The sequence below is a fragment of the Humulus lupulus genome, chromosome 2, assembly GCF_963169125.1.
Source record: "Humulus lupulus chromosome 2, drHumLupu1.1, whole genome shotgun sequence".
NCBI lineage: Eukaryota > Viridiplantae > Streptophyta > Magnoliopsida > Rosales > Cannabaceae > Humulus > Humulus lupulus.
In genome coordinates this window covers 256385344-256398637 of record NC_084794.1, presented here as the reverse complement: position 1 = coordinate 256398637, position 13294 = coordinate 256385344, and the positions used below count along the sequence as shown (strand labels likewise).

At 34.6% G+C, this 13294-nt stretch overlaps 1 protein-coding gene across 1 annotated transcript; it reads left to right on the top strand.

The window, feature by feature from the left end:
* The first annotated feature begins 7822 nt into the window (after nt 1-7822).
* On the top strand, nt 7823-9347 carry LOC133816650 (probable aspartic proteinase GIP2). The gene has a single exon (XM_062249025.1). It carries the CDS (start codon nt 7881-7883, stop codon nt 9210-9212), a length of 1332 nt encoding a protein of 443 aa, XP_062105009.1. The 5' UTR covers nt 7823-7880; the 3' UTR covers nt 9213-9347.
* The last annotated feature ends 3947 nt before the right edge of the window (nt 9348-13294 follow it).

Below are 13294 nucleotides of genomic sequence, written 5' to 3'. Positions count from 1 at the left end.
ATCAGTCCGTGCTAACGTACAAAGTACAGTTGTAAGGCTTCAACACGCCTAAGCCGGCCCAATGGGCCTAGATTAACAACCCTTAATTATGTCACCATTATTGTATTATGACTCCATTAGTGAGAAATCGTGATTATATCCTTATTGGGCTCGGATTAGTCCAGCCCAAGTGACATGACTGCCTATAAATAGGGTAAGTTATGCACTGTAGCGAGGATCCCAGATTTTCTCTTGTAAGAAAAACGCTGCTGAACTTGCAGAAAACCTCCATTGTCAAAACTCTCTAAAGCCTAATACTAGTGACTCGTGGACTAAGGCTCATTAACACCCCAACCACGACAAATTGTGATTGCCCATCTCTATCCTTTCTTTCCAGCTCTTATTTTATATTATATTTATAGTTTCTGAAAAACTCGGTAAACAACAGTTAAATAGAATCGCATGAAAAATCCATCAATAAACATACATGAAACCATTGAACCCCTATCAAGTACCCATCGAACTGAAAAATGGACATTTCCATCAAAACACTACCCCATCAAACATCCCTCGAGCATACATCGAAGCACCATCGAACCCGCTCCTAGATCCCCTAAGGCCCACCCTATCGAACAAGCCTCGAGCATGCATCGAACCACCATCGAACCCAAAAAAATACCCAACCCATCGAGAATGCATCGAACTCCCATTGAGCATGCATTGAATCCCTCAATCTTAAACCTGGAATCCCTAATGGGCCTACCCTGTTGAACCCAATCGAGCATGTATCGAACCCCCATCGAGTATGCATCAAACTCACAAAAGCATAAACATGGAACCCCAAATGACCTAATCTATCGAACCCAATCGAGCATGCATCGAACCCCCTAAATGTCTACCCTATCAAGCCTATATCGAGAATGCATCGAACCCTATAGACCATGCACCTGGAAGCCCTCCTATCAACCCTAGTATCATTGAGCAAGAATCGAGTATGCATCGAACCCAACAAGCCTTACCCATCAAACCATCGAGCAACATAAAAAAAAACCAAGAAAAAACCCACTTTGAAATTAACATACCCATTCCAAAATACTCAAACAAACCAGATCAATATGCTCAATAAGATGCCTAAAGTATGCAATAAATGAGGGTCGGGGACCGTTTTAAACACAAAACCATAAAAAGAAAACACACACAAATATTCCTATACTTTAACACTAAAAAAATTGACTGAAATCAAAGTATTTTGTTGTTACCTTTGTAATATCAAACTTTGGGGGTTCGATGAACAGAGAAATGGATGAGTTTTTTTGATGGGAGAGGTGAAAGATGAACCGAGCTTCAGAGAAATGGAGGATAGGTCGTGGGTTTGGCGGAGAAATGGAGATAGGGCCAAGCTTCAGACCGAGAAATGGAGGATGGAGGCAAGACGGAGGCAGACACACGACGAAAGGATGGACGACACATGACGGCGAGACATGAGGACACGCAGAGAAATTTCTGGGTTGTCGTGGGTGGTGCGCGAGAGAAAGTGAGAGAGAAAATGGAGATTGAAAATTTGGGGGACGGGGGGGAATTATGTCAGGGGTATTTTGGGTATTGTCAAACCAATTGACACTATTTTGAAATGATTAAAATGCCTAGCATTTTTTAACTTAAGACCCCTCATTAAGCATAAAAACTCAAATTTCCCTTGTTCCCCTTCTTCAATTTTGCACTACCCCTATTAGTATGTGTACTTTACTGACACCCCAAATGCATCAAACCCCAACCCTTGGATCAAATAGTTACACCATCTGAAGGTCACAATTCCCCACAGGATAAATAAAAAGGCCACGGGACAATCCTATCCTGAGATATATATTAGAACTCATTATTTGTAACTTTTTTTAACCCAAGAATATTTTATTCAGAAAAAAACTTAAAGGACTACAACTAAAAATTTAAGAAATATTCATGCTAAAAATCATCATTATTATTGTATAGGACAAATAAAATACCATGAAAATAATTTTTCCTTCACTTTTACTCAATATACTAATATATGTATTTATTTTGTGGGCTCCTACTTATTCTATCCTCTGTAATTGAATAAAATCACATCTATATGCATAAAATGTGGATTGGATTGAAGATTTTAATTTTTTCAGTCTAACCCAATATTTCGCACAAGTGCAAATATTCTATTTTACAAAATATTAAATTGAATTGGATCGGTTAAATCTTGAACATCTTTACAATAACTAATTAATATGTCAATTATTACTAGTATTAATTTGACAGGAGAAAGGAAAAAGATAGCAAAAAGAGAATGAGAGCACTAAAGGTGAGAGAAAAAAAAATTATAGGTATGTAAACATGCCTGTTCAGTAACCCTTTTTTAAACAATTTTCTAATTAAATCATTAAAAATATGAAAACAAAGCCTAGGAATATGTTCGATAAGATTATTTTTACTTTTAAGTTTTTTTAAAATTTTAATTAAAATTTCTAAAATTTTGAAATCAAGATTTTATCACTTTTAAAAAAAATTTAAAAAAGTTTTCATATCGTTTCTTCCTCACACGATTAGGGCTCAGAATCCTCCATGGCTCATCTCGTTCTCCATAGCCACCTCTCTTCCTCATGTGAGCTCTCCTTCTCTTCTTCTTCGCTATGTCCCATTCCCATTCTCATATCTCTGTTTAAAAAGTTATCTTTCACACCTCTTTCCTTCGCCGTCAACACTCAATCTCATTCCTATTCCCATATCTCTGTTTCTAGCTTTATTCCTTGTAGGTTTCCTCTTTCCCATACTACCAACTCTCTTAAACTTCTAGTTATGACCAACAGAGTCAATAACGATTTCCTTCTACATTTCTCTTCCACTTCCCAAGAGAAATCTCTTGAGTCTTCTCCGTGAAATGGTGTCAGTTAAAGTGAAGAACTTGAGACCAATGAAGTTCATAAAGACAAAATGTATGTCGTGCCTTTGGATTACACTTCCCAAGATGTTTGTGCTCTTTTTTCAGAAGTACGGGACTGTTGTAGACGTTACAGTGAGGTTTTTAATTGTTCTTGAGTATGAATTGTTATGTTTTCCTTGAAATTATTGTCTTTATTGAGTATGAATTTTTATGTTTTCTTTGAAGGGTTTGTTATTTTTTGAGTTTCTGATATGGATCCGTCCTGGTTTGTTGTGGTGGCTTAGCTTCCTAAGAATCCCAAAAACAGGGGCATAGCATTTGTTACAATGGCTTCACCAGAGGAGGCTCTTGCGGCTCTTAATAATTTTCAATCGCATGAAAGCATATTTCTAGTTTGATCCACTCGATTACTATGTGTCATAGGAAACTAAACAACTATCCAGGATTTTCCATAAATGTATAAATTTTTATCTTGATTTTTTTTTTCTTATTTTGGTCATTTTGCAAAAGATAGCAAATCTTTGGCATTCGACAAAAGTAATCACTTTCTCGTAAGTGGACGTAATAGTATTTATTATCTTCATAGCCATGTTCTTCTTTACTAATATAAATTTTTACTTTCTTTAATTTTATATAATTATAGTATGAACTAAATAGCTAACAAACTTAATTCATGCATACCTTTCTGTATGTGTTTTTCACTAAATGTACTGAAAAAAATGGCTCCTTCCACTGTAATGGTTCCATTCTGTATGTGTGTAAATTCTAGTCCAGTGGAAAAAAAATGGTTCCTTATACTTCAGGTTGCTGACCTTTAAGAAGTTTTAGTTAATTCTTCAATTGGGTTAGTATCTTTTACTGCGTGCTAAACCATCTTGCTCTGTAATTAGATTTTGCAATTAGTGACAACAAATTCGAGTTTTATAAAAATGATTTGTCACTGCATATAAGACATGATTGAACTACATGGAGATCCCACAATAGTTCGGGGTTTTTCATGGAGCTTATTCTCAACTTAGAAAATGACAATCACAATAGAGTTGACAAACATTCCATTACCTTTAAACCATCATCCCTCGTCACCTATCAACAAGGTTTAGTACATTTTCACTCTCTATTTCTCCTAATATGTTTTTAAAACAAAATTCTTTGCCTAAGTTTCTTATCTTTCTCTGTCTTTGACAACTACCCTTTTTCAGAAAACTTATAAATATGTAAAAATTTCTATATGAACAATTGACCAACACATTGTTGTTCTATAGCTTTTCCAGATGTTATTGATAATAGCTCCCACCAGCAATCAATCTTGCTTGGCAAGAAGATTTTGGCTCCACAATTAGAAGTGGTATGTTAATCTCTTGCTTTCCTTAGTTTTTTTTAGCTAGCCAATTAATACTCTCTAACCATCCCTTTTTTTTCCAAAAGGATTTTCAGGCTATTCAAAATAGAAGGAAACTTCCAACTGAAGATAATGACATACTCTTTCAAGTAGCACTTGGGAGTTGCTTGGTGACAAAAGAAAAAAAAAAGAAACAAAGTGACAAGCAATGACCAAAAAGCATTATTATCAGGAGGAATGCAAGAGCACAAGGTGTGTTAATAATATGATTTATTATCCATATATAGTAATTAGGGAACCCTTTATCAAGCTTAAGCTTGGAGAAAAAACAATTATATATGTCCTTTTTATCATATATCTATATATATTGTTGAAATAGAGTACTTAATGGGGTTTTGAATCTAATTGTGCAGCTTTTTTTTTTTTTTTTTGCAATATTTTATGTACAGTTTCTGATGCCTACAAAAAGGAGCCAAAAATTCAATGTAACAAAGGATAATAATGAGAGCACTGTAGAAGTGAAAATGAAGTTTGCCAGGGATAGTTTCCAAGATTCTAAACCTATAATAGTTGAAAAATACAATACTGTAGTTTGGAAATTGAGATGTTATGATGCATTGAATGATGTGTCTATAATGTTGGATGATGTGGTTGATTTGAGTTCGAAAGGCAACAAAATCTGAGATACTATTTTGGAGAAAGCTTTCAAGTAGCTACTGCACATGAATGCATGAATGGTTCCCCAATATTTTTTATTTGTGCGTTAAATCTAGGAGATGTTTTTCCCCCAATATTTTGTATGTGTGAACATCTCGCATATGACATTAACCAACATTATTATTTGAATATGTTACCTTTTGAATTTTGATAAAAGCAAGCCCTTAAAGGACTTTTGTTTGTTTGGCCTCATGCTCGTGACATTGACACTTAGAGGGACATTGTAAAACAAAGAATTTAGGAGTATTAAACGTGGCCAGCTTGAACCAAGTAATGTATGTGAGGTCTTAGCTTCACATACATTTAAGTGAGGTCCTTGTTTTAATTCATGGTCTTAGTCTAACTGTCTTCTACATTTATTTGAGGTCCTTATTTAAATTTGATTAAGAACAATAACAATGTTTAAAGGCTCTGAAGATATCTCTATGTATGGTTTTGTAAGTCTCTTTCTAGGTTATTAGGCTTTCCGCTAGTTACAAGGGAACGAGGTTTTAACATACTCTTATCTCATATATTCCTTGAAAATGTATTTTGATTCAGCAAAAAATGAGAAAATTGCATAAGGCAATGTATTTTACCTTTTTTTTTTCTTGTTGCTTTGAGTTGTTTGTTTCTAGATGTGTTTATTATAAATATTTTATCTAGTTTGTTCCTGAGGTGTTATTTTTGGATAGCAAATATATTTCATATATCTAGTTTCTTATTGTTGTTCTTGAAATGGATGTTCCTTTGTCATTTCCTTTGGAAGTAAGTTTGTAGCTTGTCATTTATATGACTGATTACTTGGTTTTTCTTTAGGAATAGGCTTGTATTTGCATTTAGAATTCATATTGAATCCTTAGGTCTTACATAGATGGCAGGTGTGGATAATGAAGTACTTCTTATTACAAGGACTAATGCAGAAGCATATGTGTATTTTGATGGAGGTGAATGAAATTCTGAAATACAGGCTACTACTTTAGATGAAACTTAGACTGATAGTGTATTGTTTAATATTGTCAGAACCCATTTAAGTGAAATGACTCATGTTCGTGATGAAATTGCTGATCATATATGGAGAGCTAATCGACGATAGTGAGATTGAGTAAAGACACTAGTTGATTGTTATGACTAGTTTAATATTTTTCTTTAAATTTGGACAATTATCCGTTCATATGTTTTTATTTTATTATGTAGAATTTATTGATTTTGTGTTATCTCATGGATAGATATTGAGTTTTGAGATTTGAGATTACTTTGATAACATTAATTTGATATTTTTTATTATAATTTTCTTGTATTTATTTTTAAAATAATATATAGTGGTAAGAAAAAATATTTTTATCTTTTAGTTTAGAAAATAAAAATAAAAATATGTTTACCAGACCTGTTTTTTGTTTTAAAATTTTTGAAACAAAAAATAAAAATAAAAGTTACTAAACACATTTTTATTTTTATTTTTTAAAAATTAAAAACAAAAATAGTTACCAAACGTATTTTTATTTTATAAAAAAATATAAAATAAAAATATTTTTGTATTTAAAAAATTTTATTAAAATTTTACCAAAAGAAACCTTAAAATCAAAAAATTTACCAAGCACACCCAATATATTTGCTTAATTGTTGAAACCGTCCAACCGCACTATATTGCACCGTTAATTTTTCGATGCAGTTAAGTTAGAGTTAATTTTATCATACTCTTGCAGTATGATGTAACAATTTGACAGGTTCTCAAACTTCACTAAAACCACAGCCTACAATATATTTTAATTTAATATTTGAATAGTTTTATATATTATTATTTTATTTTATTAATAAATATTTAAATTATAATTTTATATACTCTAAACTTTAATTTTTGAGGATTTGATTTGATTTATTTGTAATATTGGTATGTACTTCGTTCTATTTTGCAAATTATAATAGATATTGGACCTATAATACTTTCTAGGAGATGTTTGTGGTAGGGTAAGTTTTTTACTTTATTGGTATGACATGATCTAAATTCACGTACGTAAATAGGTTATGACTTAATTTTTAATATGACATTATTTGTTGTAGTTAAGACAGCCCTCCTTAATGATTTCTAAAAATTATGGATAATTTAATGTGTCGTATACAAAGTTCCTTATTAACCGAATTGCTACGTGCTTATAAAAAAATTAACTATTATTTTTAACATACTAAATTATTTATAACTTCCTGAAAACATACAACAATAATGACGTAATTACAATAAACAATGTCAAAAAAAATATATTATGACTTATCTACTTGTGTGAAACTTGGGTTGTACTAATAGGATAAAATAGTGCACACATGCCCTATATCTTAATATGTAAATTAAAAAATTTACACAAGTTTAATGAAAGAAAAAAATAAACGCATGCACTTAAGTTTTCACTTGGAATAGATTTTCTTTTCTTTTTTTTCATTTTCACTCAGCACCTACATTCTTTATGACCCTCTTTTCAGAGGGTAAGTAAGAACTAATGACGTTATGACGTAGTTGTTTTTGTTTTCTTGTGCGTCAGTATGACGATAAAGACAATTTTTTGTTAGTTATTATAATCCCTAATTAAGCAAATGAGCTATCACTCGTGGCTGAGTCAGTAGTACAGCTAGTGTGTCAAAATAAAATTAGGACTATACTTAGCATTAATTAAAAGCCTCATGAGTCATTGCAAGCTTATGTTTTATCTTAAATATATTTTAATCTCTCTTGTCAGCGGAAGTGGACATGAGTGTCCTCCATGTGTTACTATCTTTTTTCTCTTTAAAAATGTATATTAAAACATTTTAAGTAATTAATAAAATTAATATATAAAACTTCCCACTTGGAAAAGAAAATTATTTGGACAGTACTCCACCAACTACTACTTCATGGCTCAACTCCTATAGATAACCATAACTTACTATCACATCTCCACGCCATCAACAAATACGAAACCTTAAAAAATGGCTTCCTCATTCTCTTTCAAGCTCTTCTTCTTCCTCTTTCTCTTCTCTGCCCTTAGCTCTCATCTCGCCACAGCCAAAACAGCAGCATTCCCCAAAGCTCTTGTCCTACCTGTTACAAAAGACACCACCACTCGCCAGTACATCACCCAAATAACCCAAAGGACCCCTCCAGTCCAACTCAAAGTCGTCCTAGATGTTGGTGGCGAATTCCTTTGGATTGACTGTGAAAAGGGCTACAAATCTTCTACCAAAAGGCATGTCCCCTGCGGCTCACCACAATGTGTCCTGAGCGGGTCTGGGGCTTGTACTACCAGCGACAACCCATCAGACGTAGGCGTTTGTGGTGTGATGCCCAATAACCCTTTCTCATCAGTCGGCACTAGTGGTGATTTATTCGAAGACATCTTATATATCCAATCCACCAACGGATTCAATCCCGGTAAACAAGTTTCAGTACCCAATCTACTTTTCTCGTGTGCACCCAACTCTCTCTTAGAAGGCCTCGCAAGCGGAATCGTCGGTATGGCTGGCTTTGGAAGGAACAAAGTTGCGCTTCCTTCCTTGTTCTCATCGGCTTTTAGCTTTCCAAGAAAGTTCGGCGTTTGCTTGTCCTCTTCTAACGGTGTCATTTTCTTTGGAAAGGAACCTTATGTGTTGCTTCCTGGTATTGACGTCTCTGACCCTACGTCCTTGACTTACACTCCGTTAATCCAAAACCCTAGAAGCCTCGTATCCAGTTTCGAAGGCAACCCATCAGCCGAATACTTCATCGGAGTAAAGTCCATTAAGGTCGACGGGAAGCCCTTGAGGCTCAATACTACGCTGCTAACCTTCGACAACGAAGGTGGTCATGGGGGAACGAAGATAAGCACCGTTGATCCATTCACAACATTGGAAACTTCCATATACAAAGCCGTTGTTGGTGCGTTTGTCAAAGCTCTTGGGCCTAAGGTTCCTAGAGTTAAGGCAGTTGCACCGTTCGGAGCTTGCTTCAATGCAAAGTACATCGGCAACACCCGAGTTGGGCCTGCCGTTCCTCAGATCGATTTGGTGTTGCGGAACGATAAGTTGTGGTCGATATTTGGTGCCAACTCCATGGTTAGTGTTGGTGATGATGTGTTGTGCCTTGGATTCGTTGACGGTGGTCCACTTAACTTCGTTGACTGGGGTGTTAAGTTCACCCCAACTGCTGTTGTGATTGGAGGGCATCAAATTGAGAACAATTTTCTTCTGTTTGATTTGGGTGCTTCAAGGCTTGGTTTCAGCTCCTCTCTTCTGTTTAGGCAAACAACTTGTTCTAATTTCAACTTCAATTCTTCTACTTACTAGAAGCGCGCGCGTACGTCGATCGACCTCATTAATTCCAGTTTTTATGGTATTTCGAGGCCTTGTGTTTCGGCTGCTGTAACTTTGTTTTTGGTTAACTTAATGATAATTAATTAATGTATTTGGGCTTCTTTCTTCTTTTTCTCTCTTGTTTATCTTATCACCTTACTACATTCGAGTACTTCTTGTAGTATACTTATTGTTATGCTGTTTAATTAGTACATATTTTCCCGTTTTTTCTGTTGTTTGTCATTTTAATTTGCATGTTACTTGGAATATTCCTATATAATATCACGTGCATGAGAAATAGTTTATTACTGCATCTACTATAGTAATAGTTTACGCTGCAAACAAATAATCTATCATATATAGGTATTTAAACGATCTACTATATATATATTTTTAATATCAAGTCTCGGTCTTCAATTAGTTATTTAAGTGATCTAGTTCAAGTCATTTGTTGGATCTATTGTGTGTGCGCATATGTTGGAACCAAATGAAGAACAAATTTATTTAATCATCGATATTTAAATCAATCTACTATATTTTTAAATCTTTCAACTGGGAGAATGTATGGTTAAAAATCTTTCTATTGAATTTAGGATATTGTTGCTCTTGTCACAAGCCAAATTCTTTCTGGATCCCTTTCATCAAGGTGATCTTCACCTCTCACACACTTATTAGTAGGGCTCGTAATTCGTAATTCATACAATTAATGTAAAAAAAAATCTAACTCGACCGATCATGATGATTGATTGATAGGCAAGAAAATGACAGCTCATCAGTTAGTTAGCCTAACAAACAAATCAATTTGTTTACTGTCCTAATCTTGGCTCTTCTAACAAATTAGTTATTAACTACTTTAGACTTTCCCTTTATCAATCTGTTTGTACAATTCTATCATATAAATTAGAAATCATTTACTGAGTCTTGCAACTGTTGCAAAGACTCTGATTCATGTATTTTCCATTTTCTCTATGTGCTCTCATAAGGTTCTTTATATTGATAAGTCCAACTTGGTATCAGCCAGATTGTTGAATGGGTGTTTGTAGGCTGGGCAGCAGGTTGTACATTGACAGTAGGAGATACCAACTCATTGGGAACCATGTAAGAGGCTCCTTCGATACCTTAAAGGGACGATTCATGATGGACTATTGTTAAAACCAGCTTTACATCTAAGTCTTGAAGCTTCCTCAAATGCAGATTGGGCGAGCTGCATTGATGATTGAAGATCAACAGGAGGATATGCCATCTTTTTGGAAGAGAATCTTATTTCCTGGTCAGCAAAGAAACAACATGTTGTGGCTCGCTCAAGTACCGAAAGTGAATTTAGAGCTCTGGCCAACACAGCAACTGAAGTGAAGTGGCTGAAATCTGTACTCTCTGAACTGCATGTTCTTCTTCCAGCTGCTCCAATCATTTGGGTCGATAATCAAGGGGCAGCCTCTCTTGCAGCAGATCCAGTGTTTCATGCAAGATCGAAGCATATTGAGATAGATCTTCATTTTGTGAGGGACCAGATTTTGGCACAACAACTAGATGTTCGATATGTTCCATCTGTCGATCAAGTAGGTGATATTCTTATCAAATGCCTCTCGGTTGACAGATTTTCTTACCTGAAACACAAGTTGAAATTGTGTCCTACACTCTTTCGTTTGAGGGGGATGATAGGCAAGAAAATGACAGTTCATCAGTTAGTTGCCTAACAAACAGATCAATTTGTTTACTGTGCTAATCTTGGCTCTTCTAACAAATTAGTTGTTAACTGTTTTAGACTTTCCCTTTATCAATCTGTTTGGACAATTCTATCATATAAATAGGAAATAATTTACTGAGTCTTGCAACTTTTGCAAAGACTCTGATTCACGTATTCTCCATTTTCTATTTGTGGTCTCATAAGTTTCTTTGTATTGATAAGTTCAACTTAGATTATTAACTTCTTTAAATTTTAATATTTTTTTCTTTACTTTTATGTTTTAAAAAAATGAAAATAGATGAAGAAAAATAAGTAGATAGCCTATTTATTTTATATCATAGGTTAAAGTGCTAAATATAATAGTTTCTCAAGAAAAGAAAATAGAAAAATTTCTTACATTATCTATAACTAATTTTGCATCATAGAAGACAAACTTGCCTTTGATTAAGTATATAGCTTGATGCTAGTGACGAGCCGGTAGAATTTGTTACTCGCGTAGACTAGAAGAAAGAAGATTTTGTTGGTGTTTTTCAAATCAACAAAAAATTTCAAAATGCGCCGACAATGTTAAATAAATTGTTGTATACATTTATTCTGAGTTCAAAAAGATTTGATGGAAGAAATTGAGTATATTATCATAATTAATAACAATCCCCGTGACTCAGTTTTTTGTATTCCTGAGGCTTCAACGCTTTCATTTATACTCATGGCAACTCTTACCCACTTTTGACGCTATACTTCCCATTCTTAGTGTAATATCACATTATCGTATCATTAAGCTCACTATTCTCTCAAGGAAAACTCAAAATAAGATTGGGATCTTCCTCAAAGAAGACCATTTTGATGAACTCTTCATCCCACCTCCAATTAGCTCATTTCAAAGTATTTCGTCTCTTTTTTCCGAATGACAATGTCATATTAATGGAGGCTGGAGATAGGGAGCTTATGGAATTCAAAAAAATTAGTGGAAATGTATTCAATGGCCTCGAACCAGATTGTCAACTTTGACAAGTCTGAAATTGCTTTTGGAAAATATGTCCCGAGAGATGACAGAAACATTTTATTAGCTAAAATACTAGGGGTGAAAGTGGTTGAGAACTATGGGAAATACTTTGGTCTTCCTTTGCAGGAAGGAGGAAAAAGGAGTTTGATGCTATTAAGGATAAGGTGTGTAATAGATTGAGAGGATGGAAAGCACCTCTGTTTTCCTCATGGGAAGGTACTTATAAAGGAAATTATTCATGTCATTCCTACTTATGCAATGGGTTGCTTCAAACTTCCAAAGAAATTGATTAATGGCCTCTATCGTATAGCTACCCAATTTTGGTAGGGCTCCTCGAAGAAAAAAAATCATTGGTGTAAATGGCGTGCTTTGTGTATTCCTAAGGAAAGAGTAGGCTTGGGGTTCAGAAATTTAGAGTTCTTGAATCGGGCCATTTTCACAAAAAATTAGTGCTAATACATTGCCACAATCACCTCGTCACAAATAGTTACATTTAATGGCGAAATATGTTGTACCCGAAAATAATGGCTTTAATGCAACAAAAATGTAGCCGCTAATTGTGTACATTTTGTCGCCAAAAAAATCTGGTTTCGTTGTATATAATGTTTACTAGCTCTATCATCGTCGTCGCTAATAATTCAAATAATTCATCGTGAATGTGGATTTATTGAAAGGGAAATTGTAACGCCCTGGTTACCCTAGAACAGTTACGGTGAACTAGAAATTTAACTCGCTACCCGAGTTTTTTAGTTAAAAACGTGCTTCTAGGTGTTATTAACAGGCTAAGGCGGAAAACCAATCAAAAGGAAATGATATATTTTATTTAAAACACAAAACAGTTCATGGGCCTATAAAAAACATTTACAAGTTATTTACAACTCAAAATGGTCATTACTGTTTCAAATTTGCAAACCCTCCGACCTAAGCGGCAAAAATAGGGTAAACCCCTTAGTTCCTCTGAGAACTCCTTGGCCGTGGTGGTCAAACGGCCGCATATGTACACAACACCACCTAAGCTCTCTACTCAAGGCTGGGAGCTTTTCTTTCCCTTTACCTACACCACATAGCACCCATGAGCCAAGGCCCAGCAAGAAAACACAATATATCATGAATATAGTATCAACAATGATCATAATCATCATTCAGGACTTTCAGTCCAAAACAGATGAGTGACAGTTGCAAAAGTCACTAAGGTGGGTTCTGTTCCCTCTAGCCATGTGACGATAGGGTTACCGGGGCTTTACAAATAAGTGATCATTTCACTAGCTTAAACAGGATAGGTGCTTGATGACTAGTCACTAACATAACCTACACTACAACAATTTTCACTTTTAATGATTCTCTATAATGACTTACACCAATGGTGTAAGTCATTAAAAATATTCA